The sequence below is a fragment of the Chiloscyllium plagiosum genome, chromosome 20 (genome assembly GCF_004010195.1).
Source record: "Chiloscyllium plagiosum isolate BGI_BamShark_2017 chromosome 20, ASM401019v2, whole genome shotgun sequence".
Lineage (NCBI taxonomy): Eukaryota > Metazoa > Chordata > Chondrichthyes > Orectolobiformes > Hemiscylliidae > Chiloscyllium > Chiloscyllium plagiosum.
Window position 1 is genome coordinate 19,705,433 of NC_057729.1, and position 24,741 is coordinate 19,730,173.

The 24,741-nt window shown below is 38.7% G+C and overlaps 1 protein-coding gene across 5 annotated transcripts; it reads left to right on the top strand.

Annotated features, from left to right (window-relative positions):
* The first annotated feature begins 4,916 nt into the window (after positions 1-4,916).
* On the top strand, positions 4,917-22,837 carry kcng1 (potassium voltage-gated channel, subfamily G, member 1). Of its 5 annotated transcripts, none has more exons than XM_043710251.1 (3): positions 4,917-5,295; positions 7,155-7,990; positions 20,400-22,837. In XM_043710251.1, exons 2-3 carry the CDS (start codon positions 7,232-7,234, stop codon positions 21,162-21,164), a joined length of 1,524 nt encoding a protein of 507 aa, XP_043566186.1. In that variant the 5' UTR covers positions 4,917-5,295; positions 7,155-7,231; the 3' UTR covers positions 21,165-22,837. The 5 variants fall into 5 exon arrangements, with proteins under 5 accessions (XP_043566186.1, XP_043566184.1, XP_043566187.1 ...); XM_043710249.1 differs by having other exon boundaries at positions 7,176-7,990; XM_043710252.1 differs by lacking the exon at positions 4,917-5,295 and adding an exon at positions 5,303-5,600 and having other exon boundaries at positions 7,176-7,990.
* Positions 22,838-24,741: the final 1,904 nt, after the last annotated feature.

The following is a 24,741-nucleotide window of genomic DNA, read 5'->3' on the forward strand; positions in this document are numbered from 1 at the left end:
CCTTAGCAAAGTATCCTTTGTTTAAAAATTCAAGATATACTTAATGAATGCATCATCCTTTGAAAATTTTTTGTAGAATTTTATAACAAATCTCACCAGTCAACAATTGACAATGAATTGGAGAAATGATAGTCCAGTGGTATTATCGCTGAACTATTACTCCAGAGACCCAAGGTTCAAATTCTGCCACAGTCGATGGTGGAATTTGAAGTCAATAAAAATCTGGAATTAAGAATCTAATGATGACCAACCTAGTCTGGCCTAAATGTGATTCCAGCAATAATGGTTGACTCGCAACTGTCCAGTGAGCAATTAAGGACAGACAATAAATGCTGACCTAGCCAGCAATGCTGTCATCCTGTCATTCATTTTTTTTGTAAAAAGTGCCAGTGAATGATAAACCTTTCCCTCAGACCACCATGTTTTGAACTTAAAAGTACCATACCTAATTGATGGGGGTCAGACGCACTAAAAGTTGACTGTCTGGCACAATTCAGCCACCTTAACTGGGATTTCATTGGAGTGGGATCTTAAAGCAATTTAGCCAGCTTGCTGATTAGAGTGACACCATGGTTACTCTGACCAACGAAAACTTACAGACTTTTTTTTAAGGCTTCATGCAGATGTAAAGATTTATTTTGTGGGGTTCTGGAGTACTTCTCCAAATTCCATGTGCAAAGTCTCCTGTCGCACCGAGATATCTTTCCCTGACTCCTCTCCCACACTCCACAATGTCCAAGGACAAAACCCTTTGAAACCCCTTTGCCCTTTCTCCCACAACCAATGGTCTGTGGACAGCCTCTGAGCCATGAAGTTTTTGCTGCATTGAACTTGGACTGACATTAAAATTTAAGGCTGGATTTTCATTTCTAAAGAGAAAGGAATGCTGAGAAAAATATGATCAGAGATATTATTTGTTAGCAATAGTAACACATATTTATCCTGCACCATTAATGCCATTCTCTGAGCGCTCCTAAAGTGCTTTCCAGGGGCACTTGCATTTAGCACTGCACCATTTTCTGTGTTTTGCTAAACTTATCAGTAAAGAAAAAAATATGGTCCAAGATGTGTGTGAAGGGCCCAAAGTAATTTCTGTTTTATACTGTTACCTGGTCTCAAGTGAGGCAATATTAGGGGCATTTTGTATTCTGTGTTTCTGATAGAAGAATATGAAAAGGGGGTTGTTGCTCCTGGTCACTACTGGATTCTGAGGAAAATGTAATCCCAGCCAACAGCCTCAGTTGCTTGTTAACAGCCACCATTGATTCTCACTCAACAGTAATGGTCACTTTGCCAATGTACCAAGGGACAAGCAATAATCAGTAAACTCCTTCAGGAAAGGAAAATGAATGTGTGCAAAGTAAAAGCAAAAATAGGCGAAAACATGAAGTATGATCATCTAGGTCAATGTTTCTCAATCAATGGGGCGTGTCCCACCAGTTCATCTCGGTAGGAGCCCAAGAATTGACATGCAACCACATGCTTCTCACTAATGATGAAATCAATATCTTAGTTTGTTTTTAACAATTTAGCAATAAAACTTACTCTCAGAAAAATCATTGCAATTTTAAATATTCTTCCAAATTTTCATCAATGTTTAGTCTAATGGTAAATGCATGTAAACATTAAAAATACATTTCTTGGAAAAAGTGAGGGTTTGTTTGTTATGGTGAGACCAGTGTTTTTTGTCAAAATGTTTAGTGGTACATATGATGCAAAAATGTTTGAGAATTGCTGAAATAGCCAATTGAGTCCATATCTTTCAAAATAATATCTGCATGTTACATGAGTTATCTCCAAATTTTCAATGCTTTGAAAGAAATGAATAACTACAGGGCAAACTACCAAGAAGAGAAATTTTAGTGAAATTTCTCCCTGACTGATAAAGGGGAAGTTCCAAAATATTGATCAGGCACTGCAATTGGCATTACTGTTAATTTACTTTTGCTAAACCATCCTTAATTCCCTCTCCTGAAATTAGAATATTCAACAAAATAATTCACCATTCATATAGACACATACCTTTAGAACTTTCAATCATGTTTGTAATCAGATATTTGCACAGTTTACTTTTTAAGAGATCTTCATCGTCATATCATGACTTTTAACTGTTCTTTGAAAAGGCCTAACAGGCCACCTCCACAATAAAATAGGAAAAACCCCATATGGACAACCAAAACCTAATTAAACATTAGACATACCAAAGGCAAACCCAGTTCAATCAACCCTGTACAGTCTTTCTCACTAACAACTGATAGCTTGTGCAAAAACTAATAGATCTTCTCTACATAATAGTCAAGTAACAACCTGACACTGTTATATCACAGAATCATACATTTCGATCAACATTCCAGACTCCTCTCACCATCTCTGGAGTATGCTTTGTCCCACCAACAGGCCAGACTCACCAGGAGTATCAGCACAGCAATGTATATTTGGGAGGCAGTCTCTTTTTATTCAGTCAAGTGGACACTGCTGGCTGGATCAATATTTATTGGCCACTCTTAGCTGACCTTGAGAAGCTGGTGGTGAGCTGCCTTCTTGAACCGCTGCAGAGTATGCATTATACCCTGACCTACAATGATGTCAGTGAGGCAGTTCCCGGATTTTGATCCAGTGACTCTGAAAGGGACCAGAGAGTCCTCAACAGTACATTCAAGCAACATGAAGACACATTGTATCAGGACAAATACAGGCAAGGAAATCAGTAATCATTTTTTTTCCCCTAGCTCATGAATCAAAACTCCTCTCCATCATTAAAACAATTTACTTCTAGTTCCACAATTTCAGCCAGCTTCCCCTTTTGCACCGCAAGATATTACGATCTGTATTTTGATTTGTTCAGGCCATTCACTCATCACTTAAATGTTCACTGACCTACAGTTGCTCTTTTTCTGGAAACATTTCAATTTTAACATACTTATCCTCAGTTTCAAACCCTCCATTGCTTCAACCCCACCATATCCCTGTGACTTGGTCTATCAATACTTTGGAATAACAGTATTCCTCCAGTTCTAGCCTCCGTTGTAGCTTTCATTTTCATCATTCCATTGTCACTCATGTGATAAGTTGCCTACTTATTAAGTTCCATATTTGCCTTCCTCGACCTCTTTCTGTCCTTCTTTAAGATGCTCCTTAATACTTACCTCTTTGATAAAAATATTTCACCTGCTCCAGTACCTTCTTATGTGGTTTGGTATCAAATTTTGTTTGACAGTACTTCAATGAATTTTCTATTGTGTTAAAGGTGCTACATAAATGCAACTTCCTATTGTAAGTAACCCACAAATTTGCATATCTCAAGTTCCCACAAAATTGAATAATGGTGTTATATATATTGATTAAATAGTCTCTCTTTTGATGATTTTTACTGTGGAAGAAAACTTATCTATGATACAAAGAATATTTTCCACTTTATTTCAAATGGTACTCTAGAGCCGTTAGGACCACATGAAAAGGCAGATGGGTCTGAGTTAAACATCTGCTGACAATGACTTCTCTGACAATGCAGTCTCTTGTAACTTGACTAGGTGCTAGCAAAGATTATGCACTCAAGTTTTGGAGTGTAACATAAGGCTAAAGGCTTCTAACCCAGAGAAAAAAAAGTGCCACCAACTGAGTAAAGCTGACATGGCCCTCAGTGGAAATGAAAAGAAAACCTAAAAATGGTAGAAACTGAAATGGAAAGAAAATACAGGATATCCTGCTAAAATATTGACCATTTGACTTTAGAGATATTTACGGCGGCACGGTGGCACAGTGGTTAGCACTGCTGCCTCACAGCGCCAGAGACCCGGGTTCAATTTTAAACGAGGAACGATGTGCTTCCAGTATTTTCTATTTTGCTAAAGACTTTTAATGATATAATTATATATTATTTTATTAATAGCTAAGAGCTTTCAATGAATGACCATTCCAAATCATTGTTAAATAATAATTCTGACATCAACTTATATGGGAAATAACAAATTGCTGAAGATTTCCTAAAGTTAATTAAAATGAATGTTATTACAGCTCACAACTGTAAATTTTATTTTGCTGTATGTTCTAGCATATTCCAAGCTGCTAACTATGGGTTGTTAACACTTTCCAGTTTTTCTCCATAAGATTAGGTCAAATAAGCAAATGCAAAAGGCAAATAACAGATTTTCTATCCCAGGCTGTCAACTCATTGAGGGGTGTTAGCTGTTGGCTGATCCAGAGCTACATCCATGCTCTGCAAATTACAAGTGACTAAAAGTACAGCAGCACCTTAAGGAGAACGATATATAAACGACATTTGACGCACTTAGTTCAAGTCTTCGGTAAATAAACAGCAATTTGATGCAATAAATTCATGTTTACTTGTAAATCAATCTGCTGTAAACATCATTTAGGATGATTTTAGGTCGAATGAATCAAGGTATCAAAAAGTGTCAAAAGCATGATAACTGTAAGTGGAACTGAACTAAAATGAATAAACATATTTAAAACTAAATATATTAATACACAGAGCGAAGAAAATTGAATATCGCATTTCAAAATAACTAGGGTAAATCTGTGATCTATTTATTATTATGTCCCTTTATTTGATGCTCCTTTGTAATTCTCTGTTTTCCATTCTCCATCAAACTACTAACAATCCTATATTTTACTTAAGCATAAAAACAGTTTATTTTCAAAATAAAAAGTATGTACTTGAATGAGATGTTGCTCATCCAGGGTCACACTCCTGCGAAATGTCATGGGTTTAACTGAAAATAATAAACCGTAGCGGTCATGTTTTGCAACACAACTCCGTGCCGAATCTGACATAAATCATATTCATTAATCATAGCGCTCACGTTTTACATCTTTTGAGAACCAAACAACCCAATTGATGTGTATTAACAGACAGAGCGTTTACCTTGTATTGGCATTAACGTGTGTCTCAGAAAATGCAGGGAAGAGCTGCCCCTTTTAATAATGCAGTGTGAACTATTGTTTCCCCCTCAGCTTGATAATTTCCATTTGGGGGGAATCCTTCATTCTGAAAGTACCGGTTGCCATGGATTTTACACAAACCTTCTGAAAGAGCGAGCACGTCCTCCTGGTGGTGGCGTCAGCGAAGTCTTGCTAGAGACGATTTGCCTGCAGCCTGTTGGCTCTGATCCTCTTCCACTTTACATACCATTTCCACTCTCAATACTTTATATGGGCAGGCGCTGGGCGCAAAGTGTACTAGCTGCGAGTTTTTTAAGTAAGAAAACCGCTGTGTAAAGTAACTTTACCTAGCAGAAACCCAAGGAACTTTCGGCGCGTGAAATTATTTTCCTGGTAAGGCGTAAGTGTTCAATATGAATTACATGTTACAATTGTTTTTACTTTTTCTCTGGATGACGGGGGTGGTATTCGAAATAAACTATTCCCGGTTTAAGAAGGAAACAGGGAACCTGTTTCAAACTTTAAAGCTGCTTAACATGAGGAGGCGAGTGGGCTAAGCACCTACACGTTCAGTGTTAACCGTTACGTACAACCAATTAATTCCAGTTAAATAAAGCTTCCTAATATCTAACATGGATTCTTTAATCTTGTACAGACTTGTCATTCTGTTGATCAACTATCATTTCGTTCAGTTTCTAGTAAGTGACATACTTCACATCGTGAAGTTAACTGAACAACTGTCCTGCCGCTTGTCTTTACTGTAGTTCGTATTAACCTGTTTCTTGAGGATGTTCGATCTTGTTTTTATCCCCAATCGCGGAAGCAGCACCATCACAGTTAGTTTTGGATTATGGTGGCGATGCTCGTTTCGCATGTTACTGCGTACCAGCTTGTGGTGACAGAATATAATGAATTGTGTTTATTACTGAGCGCAGTGTTTAAAAAGCAGACATCTCGCTCAACAATGTGTAGGTACAACAGGTGGGGAGATAAAATAAATGTGTATTAGTGCTTTGACAATTAAAACAAATCTCTGGAAGTAAAACCATCGCGTTAAAAATAAACTGGTTTGATTTGAAATTTAATTGAGTCAACAAACGAGGATCTCGCTGGATTTGATTTTATTTATTTTTCTTTTCAATTGTTATCGTCGTGAATTCAGTTTGACTTAAGTCAGTAATTGACAAAATGATGCGTTTGAAAAGCTTAAAGGTACACTGCTGCTTTTTGGCTTTGTTGCATGTGACAATGTTTGTTTAACTAGAGGCCCTACAGAGAGCTGCAAGCTGTCGCTTGTATTCCTTTTAGAATTAGAAATTTACATAAAGAGACCAAGTTCGAGATTTTTAGTTGAACCGTAAAAAACGCTCTGTGATTTATTAATCTTTCAGAAGTTGTTTCAAACTGAATGTCCACACCAGCTGAATGTTGCATCCAGTTCTTAGTGTAAGAAATTTTCTGTTAAATTACTTTGAGCTACAAGTTGTAAACGGCTTCAGTGGGTACTGTGTAACATCTTCAAAAAAAAGTTTTAAATTAAACAAAACTTGGATTTTATTTTTGTATAGTGCTTCTTTCAAAATTGCATTGAGTCTTTTGGAAAGCATCCATACAGATTACAAAATAATTCATTGGTGTTGACTTCATTTAGACAAATTTATTGCAATTGACGCCAGATATCCTGAAAAAAATTCATTAATCTTTTGGACCTCATGTGAATTATTATAACTAAAACTGCTGAAGCCTCTTAATGGAACATTCCAGAAAATTCTGCTTTAAGTATTTTATTAAACATAAATGAATATTCATTGAATGGGCCCTGAGAAATATAGAACAGTAACTTCCTTTTACGTTAATAGTTTTACAAATCAATGGAAAAAGAATGCCCTAAATGGATATAAGATTTTTACTTGCATAACACTTGGAATAAAAATGTTTTAATTTCATAAGGATCTGTGTGGAATGATTTGTATCTCATGATTTATCTGGCATGGTAATTCAGATTGGATTAACAATTGAATGTTTCCAAAACTGCATAAGTTTGAAAGGAACTTGGTTTTGTGGACAGAGACCTTTGGAAAACGATTTAGATTCTCCACTGCTGACGACCATTTCTCGTGGGTTTTCACATACAATTGATTACAATGTATCGTATGACTCTTTAAGACACAAGGGTAACTAGCCATGCATGATCTATAGTGGCCTCACATGCTAAATATAAATATTCACGAGTGATTACCTGGCATTGTCAGTGTCTATCTAATTTCTTCTAGTTTGCTGCACTTTCCAAATGCACTGGGCTCGAGTGATGTGAGGAGCTGTATTCAGGATGACGCTGCTGGCAGGAGACAGTTCAGATTATGATTACAGCGCCCTCAGCTGTGCCTCTGACAACTCCTTTAATCAAACAATCTACAATGAAACACAGACTCTGAAAGGTGTGTTTTACAATAGAGCTCACCTCATACACTCTCAAGACTACTTGTATAACAGTGCATTCCCAGAAGACCGCAAGCACCATGTTATAATAAATGTTGGGGGAATAAAATACTTATTACCATGGACCACACTGGATGACTTTCCTTTAACACGACTGGGGCAGCTGCGATTTTGCCACAATTTTGATGAAATAATGAAAATCTGTGATGATTACGATGTGACGTGCAATGAGTTTTTCTTTGATCGGAACCCAGGCACATTTAGGACAATTTTGACTTTCCTTAGGGCTGGGAAATTGAGACTTTTGAGAGAAATGTGTGCCCTTTCTTTCCAAGAGGAATTGTTGTACTGGGGCATTGAAGGTGATAATCTAGAGTGGTGTTGTCGTCGCCGATATCTGCAGAAACTTGAAGAATTTGCAGAAATGAATGCTATTGAGGAAGATCTGGCAGATGGTGAAAGGATGGGCGATTTTGTTCAACCATCGGGATGTAATCACTTCATGACAAAACTTAGGGATATGGTGGAAAATCCTCAGTCGGGGCTCCCAGGAAAAATCTTTGCCTGCCTTTCTGTTATTTTTGTGACTATTACTGTAGTTAATCTATCCATCAGTACCATGCCTGACCTCAGGGCTGAAGAGGATAAAGTAAGTTTGTTTCTACACTTTAATTGCAATGATTCATAATATTGTAAATTTATAGTTAAATAGTACATTTTCAAATATTACCTTCTAAATATAATTTATGATTTGGTCTCAACACTTCACAGAATTATGCAATCCCACCATTTAGGAATTTACAAATAAAATCTTAACTCACTTAAATATTTGATTAAATTTATTATTTATTACTATATTCAGCTGAAGTCAAATGTTTAGATATAAATCATGTTCCATTGCATAAAGATTCTGCATTCATTTATTAATTGATGTTATAGAACCTTAGAATCCTACAGCACAAAAATAAGCCATTCAGCACCCCATGCTTATGCTAGTTATTTGTAGAGCTACTCAATTAATCTCACTCCAATATCCCCAATCTATTTTACTGTTTCAAGTATTTATCCAATTTTCTTTTGAATGTGCTTCCACGACCTCCCTGGTGTTACATTCTAGATCACGAGAACTTGCCGTGTAAAAATATTCTTTGTCACGTTGCTTTTGTTTCTTTTGCCAAATGCCTGAACTCCATGTCCTCTGGTTATGAATCCTTCTACCACTTATCAATTACTCTTTATTTACCCCATTAAATCCATCGATGCTTTTGACTACTCTTTATCAATCCTTCTCTTTAACTTTCTCTGCTGTAAGGTCCATTTTGCTTTCATATAGACATAAAAGATTCCATGGCACTTATTTTAAAGAAGTTTAGAGGAGTTACATCCTATGTCTCATGCAATAGTTATCCCTGAATCATATAATTTATAAGTCATTACTGCAAGTCATTATTACATTGTTTTGGAAGCCTGATGTGAGAAAATTGTCTACATCCCTTCCTATTTTTCAGCTGTGAATTCAAAAGGAATACATTGACTGACTGTAAAGTGTTTTCAGATATGCTGAGGCTGTGAGAGGAGCTTTTTAAATGCAAGACTTCCTTATTCTTTAAGGAGAACAACTCTGACCTCTCCAGTCTCAACACATGTGCATATGTGGAAAAGAAAAAGCACTGAAGTATGTTATAGGATGATAAACATGTTCCTTCATTCATATAATCGTATGAGCAGTATCTCTGACAGACAAGGCCAGTCTGTCGTTCTTTCTTTATCCGAGGGAAATGGACTTTGTTGGACCAATATCATTGCCTATCCTGAGTTGCCCTTGAGAAGGTAGTTGTGATCCGTCTTCTTGAACTGCTATAGTTAATTTGGTGCAGGTAAATCCACAATACTGTTGGGGAGAGAAAAATTCAGGATTTTGACCCAGCTCCAATGAAGAAATGGTGATCTATTCCCAAGTCAGGATGGTAAGTGGTTTTGAGAGTTGGTCTTTCTTCTTCCTCTCTTCTTGTCTTTTTGGATGGTGGTGGTCAAGCATTTTGAAGGTACAGTCTAAGGAGTCTTTGTCAATTTCTGCAGTACATCTTGTCGGTAGTACACACTGCTGCCACTGTGTATTGATGTGGAGGGATTCATTGTTTGAGGATATATTTCCACTAGTTTCATAGTTTTGGAAGGTTTAAATCATCAAGGTGCGCATGCTCTACAGAGAATGAGTGTGCCTATTCATTACTAAATTGGCAACAATATGAGGGATAGCAAAGACAAGGGTTTGGAAACTTGACAAGATTAAATACCAGTATCAGGCATAAATGCCATCATTTGATCATTTGGAATAAAGTATTACCCAGATCTCTCATGCTCATACGTACCCTTTCAGTCACTGAATGTTCTGTACTACCTTTTCATTAAGGCCATAACTATACCTCAGAATCCAAAGTGCTTCAAATTTAGAAATTTGCATTGAAATGTACAATAATCCAATTAAGATTGTAAACTTATTAAATTTCTCATGCCATGATTAAAATTTAATACCTTTGTTCATAATTCAGTAGGAAATAATTTTGTAAAAGTGTTTCTTTTCTATTTTCTGAAGACAATTTTCCTTAAGATCCAATTCGAAAATAACTTTTAAAATTTAAAGATGCTAGTCATTTTACATTCCAAAATTTCTCCAAATATTTGATGTTTGATTTTAAGTATCAATTGAATTAGTCAAGGAAGCACCTTGCCTTGGGTATCCTACAAGCTAAGCTGCTCGAATGATGTCGTTAGTAAAGCATACACATGAGCAGGCCTGTTGGAAATGGCAGATCTGTAACTGCAGTCCAGCTTCAGACAAATCAAGAGGTGAATGAGATTCTGTGAAATGTCACTGTCGGTTGAGAAAAATAGTCTGAAGTAACTCAGGTTTTTGTAGTGTCATGGACCTCAGTTTATTTTGTCACCACATTGACTTTTTTTTAATAACTGACTTCTTGGATTCAGCTAACAAGATTGAGATTGAAGACTTGGGAACTTTTTATGAAAACACAGAAAAGCTTATTGCATATGCATGTCAACATATGCAATCCTTTGCTTTTACATTAATGAGTTAACTCTTTCTTTATTAAATAGGGCATATTTTAAACATAGTAAAACATTCAGCCCCTCAAGCCAATTCTGATATATATATGGTCATGAAAACTTTGAAGAACCCAGCAGCCACAGATCTTGGAAGCTGGGAAAGAGACCTCCAGATTCTCACAATCCTTTGTGTGAAAAGGTGTGTTGCCATTTCCATTCCAAAATGAGCAGGATCTAATTTTAAAGTTAGTCCCCTTTGTTTTGGGTACCTCCACCAGAGGGAAAAGTTTCTTGGTATTTATTCTAGTGAAACCGTAATGATTTTATATATTTTGATTCAATCAGCCCCATACCTCCTACCTTAGTTGACTACAAATCAATTTTATAGAACCTATCCTCATAACAACTCTTTAAGCATCACTCTGGGCAATTTATGATGTGTCCCCTGCTCTGTACAAATACAGCGTAGCTTCCCAACTTCTGTCTTTCTTTCCTTTCATTAAATGGCAACTTTCCATTACACTTAAAGTTGTACACTCACTTGTAGTGCTTTTCTATATGCCCTCCCAAATGCCTTGATTTTTCACGATTGAAAAGTGATTTGGTTTGTTTTCCCTGATGTTAAGTAAATGGACTCTCATTTTCCTCTGTTGAGCTTCATCCACTCACTTAGTCAATTGGTAATGTCATTGCAAATTGTACCCTATATTGCAATCTTCTGTGTTTTGGATAAAATAAATTAGGCATAAGAGTCAGCCCTGTTTTCAGAATGGGGGTGTAGATTGGACTTGTGAGACATCAACATTTAATTCTCCAAATTAAAGCCAACTTCTTGAAGAGAACCATTTCGAGTCTCATTTTCCTTCATAGAAATTAGCACAAACTCACTATCATAACTGCTACCTATAGCCACAAGCTGACAAAGTCATAACATACACAATTAACCTAAATACCCAGAAGAGCACTGTCACAATTATGACTTCCATATTTCTTCACGGATGTGGGCACCACTGCTTAGATTAACTTGTGTGTTACTCATCATAAATTGAACTGAATAACCTGAGGTGAGGGGGCGCTCATACTGCCAGAGGTGTGTGAATACATCCCTAAACAGGTTGATTAGGAAAATAGGTTCAATGTTAAAAAAAGGGTGTGAGCTGCTTCCTTAAACCCCTGCAGTTATTTGCAGCCAGTTCTGTTAAGAAGGGTGTTCCTGGTTTTGAACCCAGTGATAGTGAAAGAATGTGGATACTTGTATCTGTTTCCCTTGTCCATTTAGGTGCTAGGGTCTATGGATTTGGGAGCTACTGTCATAGGATGTTTGATAAATTGCTGCAGTGCATGTTACAGATGATGCACGTTGTTGCCATTGTGTGCCAGAGGCAATGTTCCCATTGTTTCAGCTGCATGCATCTCCAGGATCCATGCACAGCAGGGCCTTTCAACAGCAGAAGTCAATGCATCAGCCACTGATCAGCATGCACAACCTCCCAGCAACTGAGAGGAAGCACTGGTCTAAGACACAGAGAATGAATTTTTAAGATAGGGGGTGGAGAGCTGATAAAGAAGGTGCTTTGTCCCAGATAGTGACGAGCTTCTTTGTGTGCTGTCAGAGCCGCACTCATCTAAGCAACTGGAGACTATTCCATCGCGCTCCTGACTTGTGCCTTGTAGATGGTGGACAGGCTTTTGGGAGACAGGAAGTGAGTTGCTCATCACAGAATTCCCAGCCTCCAAACTTCTCTTGTAGTCATAGTGTTTATTTATATTGGTTTTAGTATAATTAAAGTAATTGACTGACAGTCCATAAGTCAAACAAGCACATGTCCATTACATATGCAATTCGAAAACTTCGTATCCATTCAATGCAAATTTAACCAAATTCATTTGCCTTGGAAGCATGTGGGCTTGGGGTGGCAGGGGAGGGGGCGGCGTGGAGGGGCGGGGGAGGTGGTAGTGATGTGGGTACCATTTTCAACAGATGCAAGGGAAACCCCTCAGATTATTTAGACACAGGAGCTCTCATCTCTTACATTCCCCAGAACATCTAGAGTAGGGCCTGAATCCATAACCTGGGCAGACCAATGGCATCAATCTACTGTGATTCTGCTTGACATGGTCTTTCTTCTGTGTGGCAGGTGCCAGATGGGGCAGTGAGGAGGCAAAAGTAGGAGACTGTGACTGGGGAATAGGCAGTGACCAAAAATGACCATTGGGTTTTGTGTAAAGCCAGGAGGAACAGTCCTTTCATTTTTTTTTAAAAGACTTACTCTTTTGGGGGCCAGGCTTCAGCTTTATGACTCCTGGTTAGGCCACAAGTTAACTTTGACTTTCAGTAAGCAGCTGGGAGATGGACCAGACCTACCTCCCACTGTGATTACTGGGTAGAACATTCATGTGCCAGATGGCTGTACAAAGTCCACAGCAGAAGAATCTCAACACCAGTGAGGGTACTTTTCATTTTCAATGAGTGCCTAAAGCAGCACTAGCCAATCCATTGGATTTTTTGTACCATTGAGATCAATGAAAAGGAAACTTGGAGAAGATGTACAACAGATGACTGATCCTGTCTCTGCCAAAGTTGGAAGTTCAACATTAATGATGCAAACAGAGATCGTTATCAGCTTAATATTGGCAGGGGTTCCATTTCTGTCCTCCATCATTAAGTCATATGTTAAAGACAAAATAAAAGCTGTTTTAATGATTGCACTGATAATCATGTGCATAACTCAGGATAAACAAACAACTACAGATTTAACTAATAGCAGTTGTTCGATAACATGGACTGAAACCCTTGAATTGCATAAAAGTTAATGAATGGCTGAAACCTAACCCCACTGAGCTACGTTATTGTTCCACTGGCATGGATCCTAAGATGTTACGTACTTTTTCATTAGCAATTTTTAAAATAGAGTTGTTATACTGAAATTTTTAGGTGTTGTAGATAGTGTTGGGCCCATTATCATAACATAAATTAGTTTGTGCTTGAAATTCAGCACTTTGAAATGTTCGACTCAGTTTGTACTGTTTTTTCGTACAAAACATTTTGAATTCATGGGCATGTATTTCAAGCTTCAGATATTGGTGCAAAGCTTTATCTCATAGTACAGATGCTTTGGCAACTTTCCACTGATGCCAACATAATATTAATCAACCCAGAGGCTGAATCAGCAGGCAGACAGTACATTGGGACTGAAGATGGCATAATGACGGAGACTTGATCTGTTGTAGATGAAGACCGTTAGGGGATCAAGAGATATCTGTGGCCACACACTGTTCCAGTAGAGCCTAGAAGAAAATTTATGCTTCTCCTGTTCCTGTACTTTTTTGGCATATCTTATCCTTCGCCACTCGATTCAAGAGGATTGCACATTGTTACGAGGATCTGGGTGAGTTTAGGGTGTAGGTTTGCTCGCTGAGCTGTAGGTTTGATATCCAGACGTTTCATTACCTGGCTAGGTAACATCATCAGTGGCGACCTCCAAGTGAAGCGAAGCTGTTGTCTCCTGCTTTCTATTTATATCTTTCTCTTGGATGGGGTTCCTGGGGTTTGTGCTGATGTCATTTCCTGTTTGTTTTCTGAGGGGTTGATAGATGGCATCTAGATCTTTGCGTTTGTTTATGGCGTTGTGATTGGAGTGCCAGGCCTCTAGGAATTCTCTGGCATGTTTTTGCCTAGCCTGTCCCGGGATAGATGTGTTGTCCCATTGAAATAGTGGTTTTTTTCATCCGTGTGTAGGGCTACGAGGGAGAGAGGGTCGTGCCTTTTTGTGGCTAGCTGGTGTTTGTGTATCCTGGTGGCTAATTTTCTTCCTGTTTATCCTACGTAGTGCTTGTGGCAGTCCTTGCATGGAACTATGTAGATGACATTAGTTTTGTCCATGGGTTGTACTGGGTCTTTTAAGTTTGTTAGTTTTTGTTTGAGAGTGTTGGTGGGTTTGTGTGCTACTAGGATTCCGAGGGGTCTTAGTGGTCTGGCTGTCATTTCTGGGTGAGTCTTAATGGAAAACCTCAGAAATATGGCAGAGAAGTGGTGCACAAGAATAAGTTTGCTTTCATCAGGTTGCCCTCATTCTAAGAGAATATTTAAAAACACAAACTACTCTGAACATCTTGCAATTAAGGAGAGCTACCTTATTAAGGCACTGGTGCTTGTATTTTGCCTGGGATGTTGAAAAGTTAAATACTTTAACTTTTTTTGTTTGTCTGATTTGCAGACAACTCCTACTAATATCTTGAATCCTTTATGTTGTTTAACTCCTAGGGTTTCATTTACCTGTTCACTCTTCCTGAAATCCCTCAATTCTACTGTGATAATTGTGTTTTTTGTCAATGCTACTGTCGATCTTTGCCAAAATTTCCTGATCTTTTTAACAGGCCTATTGCCCAGAATATTTAGCTTCCAGCCATGGTTCTGATTCAAATATTTATCTGATAGGATTGAGTATTGAGGTTTTTAAAATAAAAAAATCAGCAATTTTATAGCATGCACAAGGTTTAACAAATTGAAAGTCAACAGAAAGGTTGATCCTGCTCTGGGTTGAATCTCAGATACCAGTTTGCTGAAGAAGCTTTTGGTGTTCCAGAGTGTGAGCTTCACCAAAGCAGAACATTCATGCTAAACAGTCTTTTTTTTAAAAAAAAAAGGAATAGCAAGACATCCACAAAGTACATTCCTCCACTGACACCCATCCCCTCCCCTGGCCACCCCCCATACCTTATATATAGACTCTTGGAAGCAGGATTTTGATCTCCAGCCCTAGTCGGGAATGGAATTAGATGAGAGATAAAAGCTCCCCCAATTATGGCATACTGGTTTCTTTGCTCTAATCCTTCAGCTCATTATTGTAGATTATATAATGGATGGGTGGTGGGGTTACTCATCTATATCTGTTACTCGTCATCAAATTGGCACATGAAGAGGTCAAAACATAGAGTATAGGCGTTGAGGTGTCATGTTGCAGCTGTGGAGGACAGTGGTGAGGCCACCTTTACAATTCTGGTCTCCCTTCTATAGGAAGAATGTTAGAGGGTGCAGAAAAGATTTACAATGATGTTGCCGGGATTGGAAGGTTTGAAGCTGCAGCTTTTCTCCCTGGAGTGTCAGAGACTCAGAGGTGACCTCAAAGAGGTATATAAAATCATGAGGGAACATGGATAGGATGAATAGCCAAAGTCTTTTTCCAAAGATGTGCGAGTCCAAAACTAGAGAACATGGGTTTAAGGTGCAGGGAAAAGATTTAAAAAGGATGCGAGGGGTAACTTTTTCACGCAGAGTGTGGTATGTGTATGGATCAAGCTGCCATAAGAAATGGTGGAGATGGGTACAATTACAGCATTTAAAATGCATCTCGATGGGTAATATGAATAGGAAGGATTTTGAGGCATATGGACCAAATGCTGGCAAACGGAACTAGGTCAGTTAAGGATGTCTGGTCAGCAGAGATAAGTTGGACCAAAGGATCTACTTCTGAGCTATATGACTCAATGCATGGTCCTCTCCATTTTATCCTTTCCACTCAATTTTAGCTCCCACCTCATTTGTTTTATTTCACATGTGTATAGAACCCTGAGCCATGTAATTGCTCGTACAACTCTCATATACAGTGGCTTTTTTCTCGCACATATTGACTTGTACGGATTTCTCTTTCCCATCTATACCTAAGAATTATTGGTAGTTAACTGTGACTTGCTGAACTGACTTGTACCTACCTGTTTGGATTCGAATAGCATTTTCAAAAGATGCTCCTTTAAGGATCCGCAGAATTTGCTGCATAATTAAGTAACACATTAAAAAGGAAACTAGACCATCCCATAAACTAATAATTGTTTATTAATTAGAATTCAATAGCAAATAATTAGCAGAAAGGTTAATTATTTAAATAAGAAGATCAAAAGGCCAGTCAGTAATGTCACATTATCTACTTGCTGATTATCAATTTAGCGTTGATATCAGTGTTTGTAGTTTTTAAACCAACGTGCTCAGACATGTTATGACATATCTGCATGGCTGATGGGACTTGAACTCAGACCTCAGCCCTAGACGAAGGGACTCTTTGACCTTGGAAAAAGCCACTCTAGATGAGGCATAAACTCAGTACTATGTGAAACACAATAACTGATTTTTGTATTTAATTGACTTGGTCGAACATATTATGACATACCTCCTGGAGCAGGTGAGACTTAAATGTGGACGGTGTGAAGCTCAGTATTTGAGATTGGTAGAAGTTCTTAAGATTAAGCCTTTTTGCACGTTGATGGACTTGCACTCCTTAGTACTGCAAAATAGATATGATTCAAAGGAGTTGTGGTAAGCTGGAATGGAATTCCTTCTTGGATCTCAGAATAAATTAGGTGAGTTGTGGACAGCCATGTGATTAAATTCTGAGGTGATTGAGTTAGAGATGAGAGTGGGCTTAGAGCTGTCTTCCAACCCTCTAATCCTGCCTGCTTTGAAATATTCCCATAGTTTTAACTTCCCATATGAAATACCACAAGAGGTTAACTAGAATTTTTATATATTCACATGAGGGATCATTTTACATTTTTGTTATAGGTTTTTTAATAACAGAATGTAACATTTTTCTACCTATTGATCAGTCATTACATGTTATAGTTTCTATTCATTCCAGTGCTTGACTTCATGACATCTCAAGCTTTCCTGTCAGTTAGAAGCAGTGCTGGGTTTTGACTCCTCTAATAAATTCTTATGTTTTTTTCCCATTTTCACAATTCTTTGCCATGGTAGTGATTGAATAATTTTTCTGTAACATTAGTAAAACTTGACTCCTGCTTTAATCAATAACATAGCTTTTACAATGATAGCTCGCAACAAGTTAAGGCCAGCAATATATATCTTGTCCATAGATATCATGTTCATAGGATGGCTGTTTTAATCACAACCCTCAATCTGTCTCAAACTTTCAGCAGATAGATGAAAAATAATAGTAACACCACCTGAGTAGCAAAGATGGAAGTTTGCCCCATAAGAAACCTAAAAGTACAATTTTTGAATTTCTGTACAGTTTCACTACCATACATTGACATTTTGCTGGAATGTGTTGATCTTGACAGACCAAGGTACTTAAATGCTGCTCAAAGGTTTTCACTTAAACTCTGTGACCATAAGCTTCAGCATATCCAAAAAATATGTTTTTGGCATTTCATTTCAAATAAACTACGTTTTTTAATGTTCGTTAATCTGACAGAAATACTTTGATAGATTGTGAAACGTGTTTCAGAATCTGTCAATCTCTTTAATTTTTACAACTGTCAATAATATTCAAAATTTGGTTGAAAAAAACACTATGTATTGCAAAAGCCATAAGGACTTAAATGGAGCACTCAGCCAAATAGAATTTTACATTGGAGGAGAAGTTGAGAGTGAATTCTCTACCCCATTTAGAGATTTATGGTTATAAATGAAGGAAATTTTGATTTATTAAGGACTGGATTAGGATAGAAAAAATGTTTGTGTGAGAAGAAAGGGGCTTTATTGTACTGTGTTTTCTCAAAGCATCAAGATCAGATATTCAAATAAGGCCTAAAGTACATGAAACATCAGGTAGCAATGTGTGTATACAGTGTTGAGAATTTTAAAATTAATAAATAAATATTTTATTGCTTATCAGGCAAAATATAAAGTGAAAGCTAAGCACAACAAAAGAACACATTGAATGTGAAATTCCAACATTAAGAGGAACATGAGGAAAAATGAATAAAAAGTACACATAAAAGGTGATATAGATTCCTTCTTAAAGGCTCATTAATATACGATATCAAGAATAAATCCTTCCACTTTTAAAAGACCTTTTCTAAAATATATCTATTCAACTATTTAACAAACTTCAGGTTATGTTTCCTGACTCTCATATTCGTTTGTTTTATTGCTTATCTTTTTTTTCTCCTCATAGGGGTGAAGCTTTGGAATTCGGTACCTCAACTGGGACATGGGGTAAATAGAAAGAGGAGAGAGGCGGATTTTTAATTAGTAGTGGACTGGGGAGTCGGTAGAAAAGTGGAATTGAGGCTGAGGTGGGATCAGCCATGATCGTATTGAATGGCCGAGCAGGCCCAAAGGGCTGAATCGAGCTGAAAATGTGTTGCTGGAAAAGCGCAGCAGGTCAGGCAGCATCCAGGGAACAGGAGAATCGACGTTTCGGGCATAAGCCCTTCTTCAGGAATGAGGAAAGTTTGTCCAGCAGGCTAAGATAAAAGGTAGGGAGGAGGGACATGGGGGAAGGGCGTCGGAAATGTGATAGGTGGAAAGAGGTCAAGGTGAGGGTGATAGGTCGGAGTAGGATGGAGGCGGAGAGGTCAAGAAGAAGACTGCAGGTCAGGAAGGCGGTGCCGGGCTGGAGGGATCCGGCTGAGACAAGGTGGGGGGAGGGGGGATGAAGAAACTGGTGACGTCCAAGTTCATCCCCTGCGGTTGGAGGGTTCCCAGTCGGAAGATAAGATGCTCCTCCTCCGACCGTCGGGTTGTTGTGGTTTGGCGGTGGATGAGTCCAATGACCTGCATATCCTCGGTGGAGTGGGAGGGGGAGTTGAGATGCTGTGCTACAGGTTGGTTGGGTTGGTTCGTCCGGGTGGCCCAGAGGTGCTCTCTGAATCGCTCCGCAAGTAGGCGGCCTGTCTCCCCAATATAGAGGAGGGCACACCGGCTGCAGCGGATGCAGTAGATGATGTGGGTGGAGGTGCAGGTGAATCTGTGGCGGATATGGAAGTTTCCTTTGGGGCCTTGGAGAGAAGTGAGGGGGGAGGTGTGGGCGCAAGTGTTGCACCTCCTGCGGTTGCAAGGGAAGGTGCCGGGAGTGGTGGTTGGGTCGGTGGGGGGTGTGGATCTGACAAGGGGGTCGCGGAGGGAGTGGTCTCTACGGACAGCTGATAGGGGAGGGGAGGGAAATATATCGTTGGTGCTGGGGTCTGTTTGGAGGTGGCGGAAGTGACGGCGGATGGTGCGCTGTACATGGAGATTGGTGGGGTGGTAGGTGAGGACCAGTGGGGTTCTGTCCTGGTGGCGGTTGGAGGGGCGGGGCTCAAGGGCGGAGGAGCGGGAAGTGGAAGAGATGCGGTGGAGGGCATCGTCGACCACGTTGGGGGGGAAATTGCGGTCCTTGAAGAAGGAGGCCATCTGCGTTGTGCATTTTTGCAACTGAAGCCATCTGGTCCCTCTACAAAGGGCTGAATCACCTACTCCTGCACCTAGTCCTCATGTTCGACATAATATTAGAAAATTCTATATATTTATTTTCATTTAAATGGCACTGTTAGAGTAAAAGAGCATTACAAATAGACCAAAGAGACATCAAAGACACAAGAAAATGACTTGGTTACTAATCAAGTACTTGTTTAAGTATTCAGAAGATGTAGATCTTAACATTATAGAACTACTATCATGAACTATATTATCAAAAAGGAAATGTACCAAAGAGAGAGAGAATATGGTTGGGATTTTTACCTCTTTTCATAAACACTGCTCTTAATGTTCACAAGAACTTTTAGACTAGTTTCACCAATGCTAAGGAGTTTTGCACAATTTTGATTTATCATGTTTGCTTTACAGTACAGTTGTTATATTTTGCTATGACATGATGCTATGATCCATCAGAATGGGATGAAAGTTTAAATAATTTGGCAAGTATAGCAGTCTTAGGTTTTAAGCCATGACAGAATTTGGCTTAGCTATGATGGTTTCTCCTAACTACAACTATATATTCTGTTACCGTTAACACATGAAAAATGACTATAGTAACATACCCCATAACGAATAAGCTTCTTCAAAAAGCAAAAGAACGAAACATTAGAAAATGACCACTAGAAACCACAACTAATGGTGGGATGAAAAATATATTTATCCAATTAAGAAAAACCCATAATTCCCGAAGAATGTGGTAAAAATAGTGTAAAGTGTGACAAGACCTTGAAATGTAAAAAGAACTATTGAAAACAGTCATTTATTTATTGATCTTTACTTGTTCTTTTACCTGCAGGGAGTATGCTCACAGAAGTGCTACAATATTTTCATTGTGGAAACTGTCTGTGTAGGCTGGTTTTCGCTGGAGTTTGTGTTACGATTCATTCAGGCTCGCAGCAAATTTGTTTTCCTGAGGACTCCACTCAATATCATTGACATTATAGCCATCTTACCCTATTACATTACCCTTCTGGTGGACACCACATCAGTGGAAAATGGAAAACCTGGAGGAGGAAGCAGTTACCTTGACAAGGTGGGCCTTGTTTTGCGAGTCCTCCGTGCCTTGAGGATTTTGTATGTCATGCGGCTTGCCAGGCACTCCCTGGGACTACAGACACTGGGGCTAACAGCACGCAGGTGTACCCGTGAATTTGGTCTCCTCCTTTTATTCTTGTGTGTGGCCATCGCACTCTTTGCCCCTTTGCTTTATCTTATTGAAAATGAAATGTCTAGCTCGCATGAGTTCACAAGCATACCGGCATGTTACTGGTGGGCTGTTATCACCATGACGACAGTGGGCTATGGAGATATGGTGCCTCGAAGCATTCCAGGCCAAGTGGTAGCATTAAGCAGCATTTTAAGTGGCATCCTTCTCATGGCCTTCCCTGTAACTTCCATTTTTCACACTTTCTCTCGCTCATATGTGGAGTTAAAGCAAGAACAGCAAAGAGATCAGAGAAGGTTACAGATCATGATTAAACCTAAACCACAAATGAACATTTTTTCACAAGAAAATGAGAACTTATTTTCAAGTCTGTCTTCTGAACCAAGAGAAAACTAAACTACATTGTTTTGAGTTGAAAAGCAGTTACGAGAAACAACTTTCATTTGTGAAACATGGTGCATTTTCTTTTTGCAGGGAAAGAAATTTGAGTAGCAATCTGATATTTATAATTCATACTTATGAATACGGTTTTTTGAGAATGTAGCAATAGGCCAAATACTTAAGTGTGATTTCTAGGCATATTTTCTTCAAATCTAACCTAGAAGGGACTAGTGAGACAAATTTGCATAGTTTTGAATGCTGGGAAGATTTAGCGTGAACAAGCTGAAGAGTTGTTTCAGCATTGAATGTCACTCTAAGCAACCTAAAAATCGTTACCAAATCAAAATCATAACTGTATATTTGTAATAACTCACAACACATCATACCAGTGACTGTCGAAAGTAAAATGTAACCACCTACCATCATTCTACATTAACATGATGTTGATGAGGATTGTCTGAAATATCTGAGGAAGCAGCAGACCTTTTTTTTTAGAAGGTTTAGTCCTAGATTTCAAACTATTTGCCTTCCCAAACATAAACTGCTTCACGTGAACTGCAATCTAATTGGTCAGGAAATCATGGAAATAATCCAAAGGCTGACATGAAACAAAACTCCAGTGCTTCAAAAGATTTGCATGGAATTTACATTCTCAGTAGGCAAGCAACCTACAATGAGTACCTGTAAAATAAACAATTTATACAAGATCAAGCTTTAAACCAGAATCTGAGCTTTGAAAGATATTTCACTCCTGAGCACTAAACAGTCAATTTTCAAAAAAATCATGTGATTTTGTTGGCAAACTTTTGCTAAATAGTTTAAATTATAGATAATTTTACTTGACCATGGGATTTCTTTTGTTGAACTATTTGGCAAATTTTAAGGAATTCTGCAATTCCTGATGAGTGTCTTCAGAATAGGCCATACATTTAACTCTTCATTCGGATGTTTCCTTTTGCTGAACTGCTTAAAAATAAAAATTATGTTGGAGACTTGTGTGCTTGCAAGTCTTGTGTGCCTTGACACAATGTCAGCTTTTAAGTTGATGCTGTGACTAGGTTTCTTGTGAATTTGCTTCATTGTTATTTATGTTAACATTGAATGTGCATTTGCCATTTTAGGCAGAAGTTACAAGAGTTGGAAATGTAGCACTTTGGATTCAACTTCTGCCTGGATGGAGCATTTACATAGTGTCAAAAACAGGTCATTTGGCTCAGTTGGTTTGTGTTGTTATTTATCCTCCACACAAGCCACCTTCGAATCTTTTCCATCTAAACCTATCATTTGTATGAAATTTCTATTCATTCCACCATTATCTGTTAATTCAGTTTCCCCTTAAATACATCAATGCCATTAATAGCAACTACCTTTTTTTGTGATAGATTTTTACATTCTGGGTAAAAATGCTTCTCTAGACTTTTTATTAGGTTGTATCTTGTACTTACACCTGCTAGTTCCACTCTCTCCCTTAAAACCATGCAATTTGGAGTAGAATTACATAGAAACACAAAGGATAAGAAAGGAATCACCATTTGACCCTGCAAGCCTACTCCACCATTCATTATTATCATGCCGGATCATCGAGCTCATTCGACACAATTAGTTTCCCCCGCGATTCAATGAAATCATGGCTAATCTGATAATCCTCAATTCCTACTTTCATATTGTATCTCTATAACCCTTGATTCCTTTAATGATTCAAAATCTGTCTTGAATATACCGAACAACCCAGACTCAACTGCCTTGTGAGATAAAGAATTCCACAGATTCATTACTCTCTTGAGAGAAGAAATTCCTCCTCGAGCTTAAATGGAAAGCCTCCTTTCTCTGAGATTATGTCCTCTGGCCCTAGGCTGTGCCTCAAAGGGAAACAACCTCTACACATCTACTTCGTCAAATCCCAAAAGAATCCTGTATCTTTAAGTAAGGCCTCCTCCCATTCTTCTATATTCCAATGAGTACAAGCCCAACCTACTCAGTCTTTCCTCATAAGGAAATCCTTCTATGGCCTGGACCAGCTTAGTGAAAGTTCTCTGGATTGCCTCCAATGTCAATGTATCTTTCCCTTAGATAACAGACCCAAAACTATTTGCACTATTTCAGCCATGATCTAACTAGTCTTTTATTGTTTTTATACTCCATTCTCTTTGAAATAAGGATCAAAATTACACTTGCTTCCCAATTACTCACTAAACACTAGCGTTTTGTGATTTATACACTAGGAACACCAAATACCTCAGTGCTGCTGCTTTTGCAGTCTTTCCCTGTTTTAAATAATACTTGGCTATTCTACTTGAACGTGTGGGGCACAATTGGGAAATTTGCAGACGCAGGGCTCAGTGTTGGGACCTCGGCTGTTGCTTTTATACATTGATTTGGACTTGAATGTGTGGGGCACAATTGGGAAATTTGCACTTGACACAAAAGTTGGATAGTGTAGAGTATAACTGGAAGTTCCAAAAGGGCAGCACGGTGACACAGTGGTTAGCACTGCTGCCTCACAGCGCCAGAGTCCTGGGTTCAATTCCCTCCTTAGGCACCTGTCTGTGTGGAGTTTGCACATTCTCTGCGTGGGTTTGCCCCGGTTTCCTCCCACAGTCCAAAAACGTGCAGGTTAGGTGAATTGGCCATACAAAATTGCCTGTAGTGTTAGGTGAAGGGGGAATGGGTCTGGGTGGGTTGTGCTTCAGCAGGCCGGTGTGGACTTTTTAGGCTGAAGGGCCTGTTTCCACATTGTAAGTAATCTAATCTAAAAAAAGTATTTAACTCCACACTTTCCACACTATATTTCATCTGCCAAGTGTTTTTCCCCAGACACGTAACCTGTCTATATCCCTTTGTAGCCATCATCTTGTCATCCTCACTACCTGCTTTCCCACCTCTTTCTTTTTTGTCCATAGACTTAACAATAATAGTTTAACGTCTGTCATGCAAGCTTTTAACATATACCATAAATAATTGTGGCTCCAACAGTGATTCCTGTGGCAGTCCACTAGTTCTATCGAAACATAGAAAACAGGCAAAGGAGTAGGCCATTCAGCCATTCGAGCTTGCACTGCCATTCAATCTGATCATCCAACTCAATATCCTGTTCTCACTTTCTTCTTCTACCCTTTGATCCCTTAACTATATCTAACTTTTCCTTGAAAAAATTCAGTATTTAGGCCTCAACTACTTTCTGTGGCAGTTAATTCCACAGACTCCTCAATTTCTGGGTGAGGAAATTCTTCCTCATCTCAGTCTTCTATCCTTAGGCTGTGATCCCTAGTTCTAGACTGTCTGGTCATCAGGAATATCCTTGCTGTATTTACCCTGTCTAGTCCTGTTAGAATTTCACAGGTTTCTGAGAACCTATCCTCATTCTTCTAAAGTCCAATTAATAAAATCCTAATCAATCTAGTCTCTCTCTTCATATGTTTGTTTGACATCCCAGGAATTGGTCTGGTAAACCTTTGTCACACTCCCTTCATAGCCAGATAGTTGTTCCTCAGATAAGACCAAAATTGCACACCCCAATGTGGTCTCTCCAAAGCCCTATATAATTTCAGTAAGATATCTGTGCCCATGTACTTGAATCCTTTCGCTATGAAAG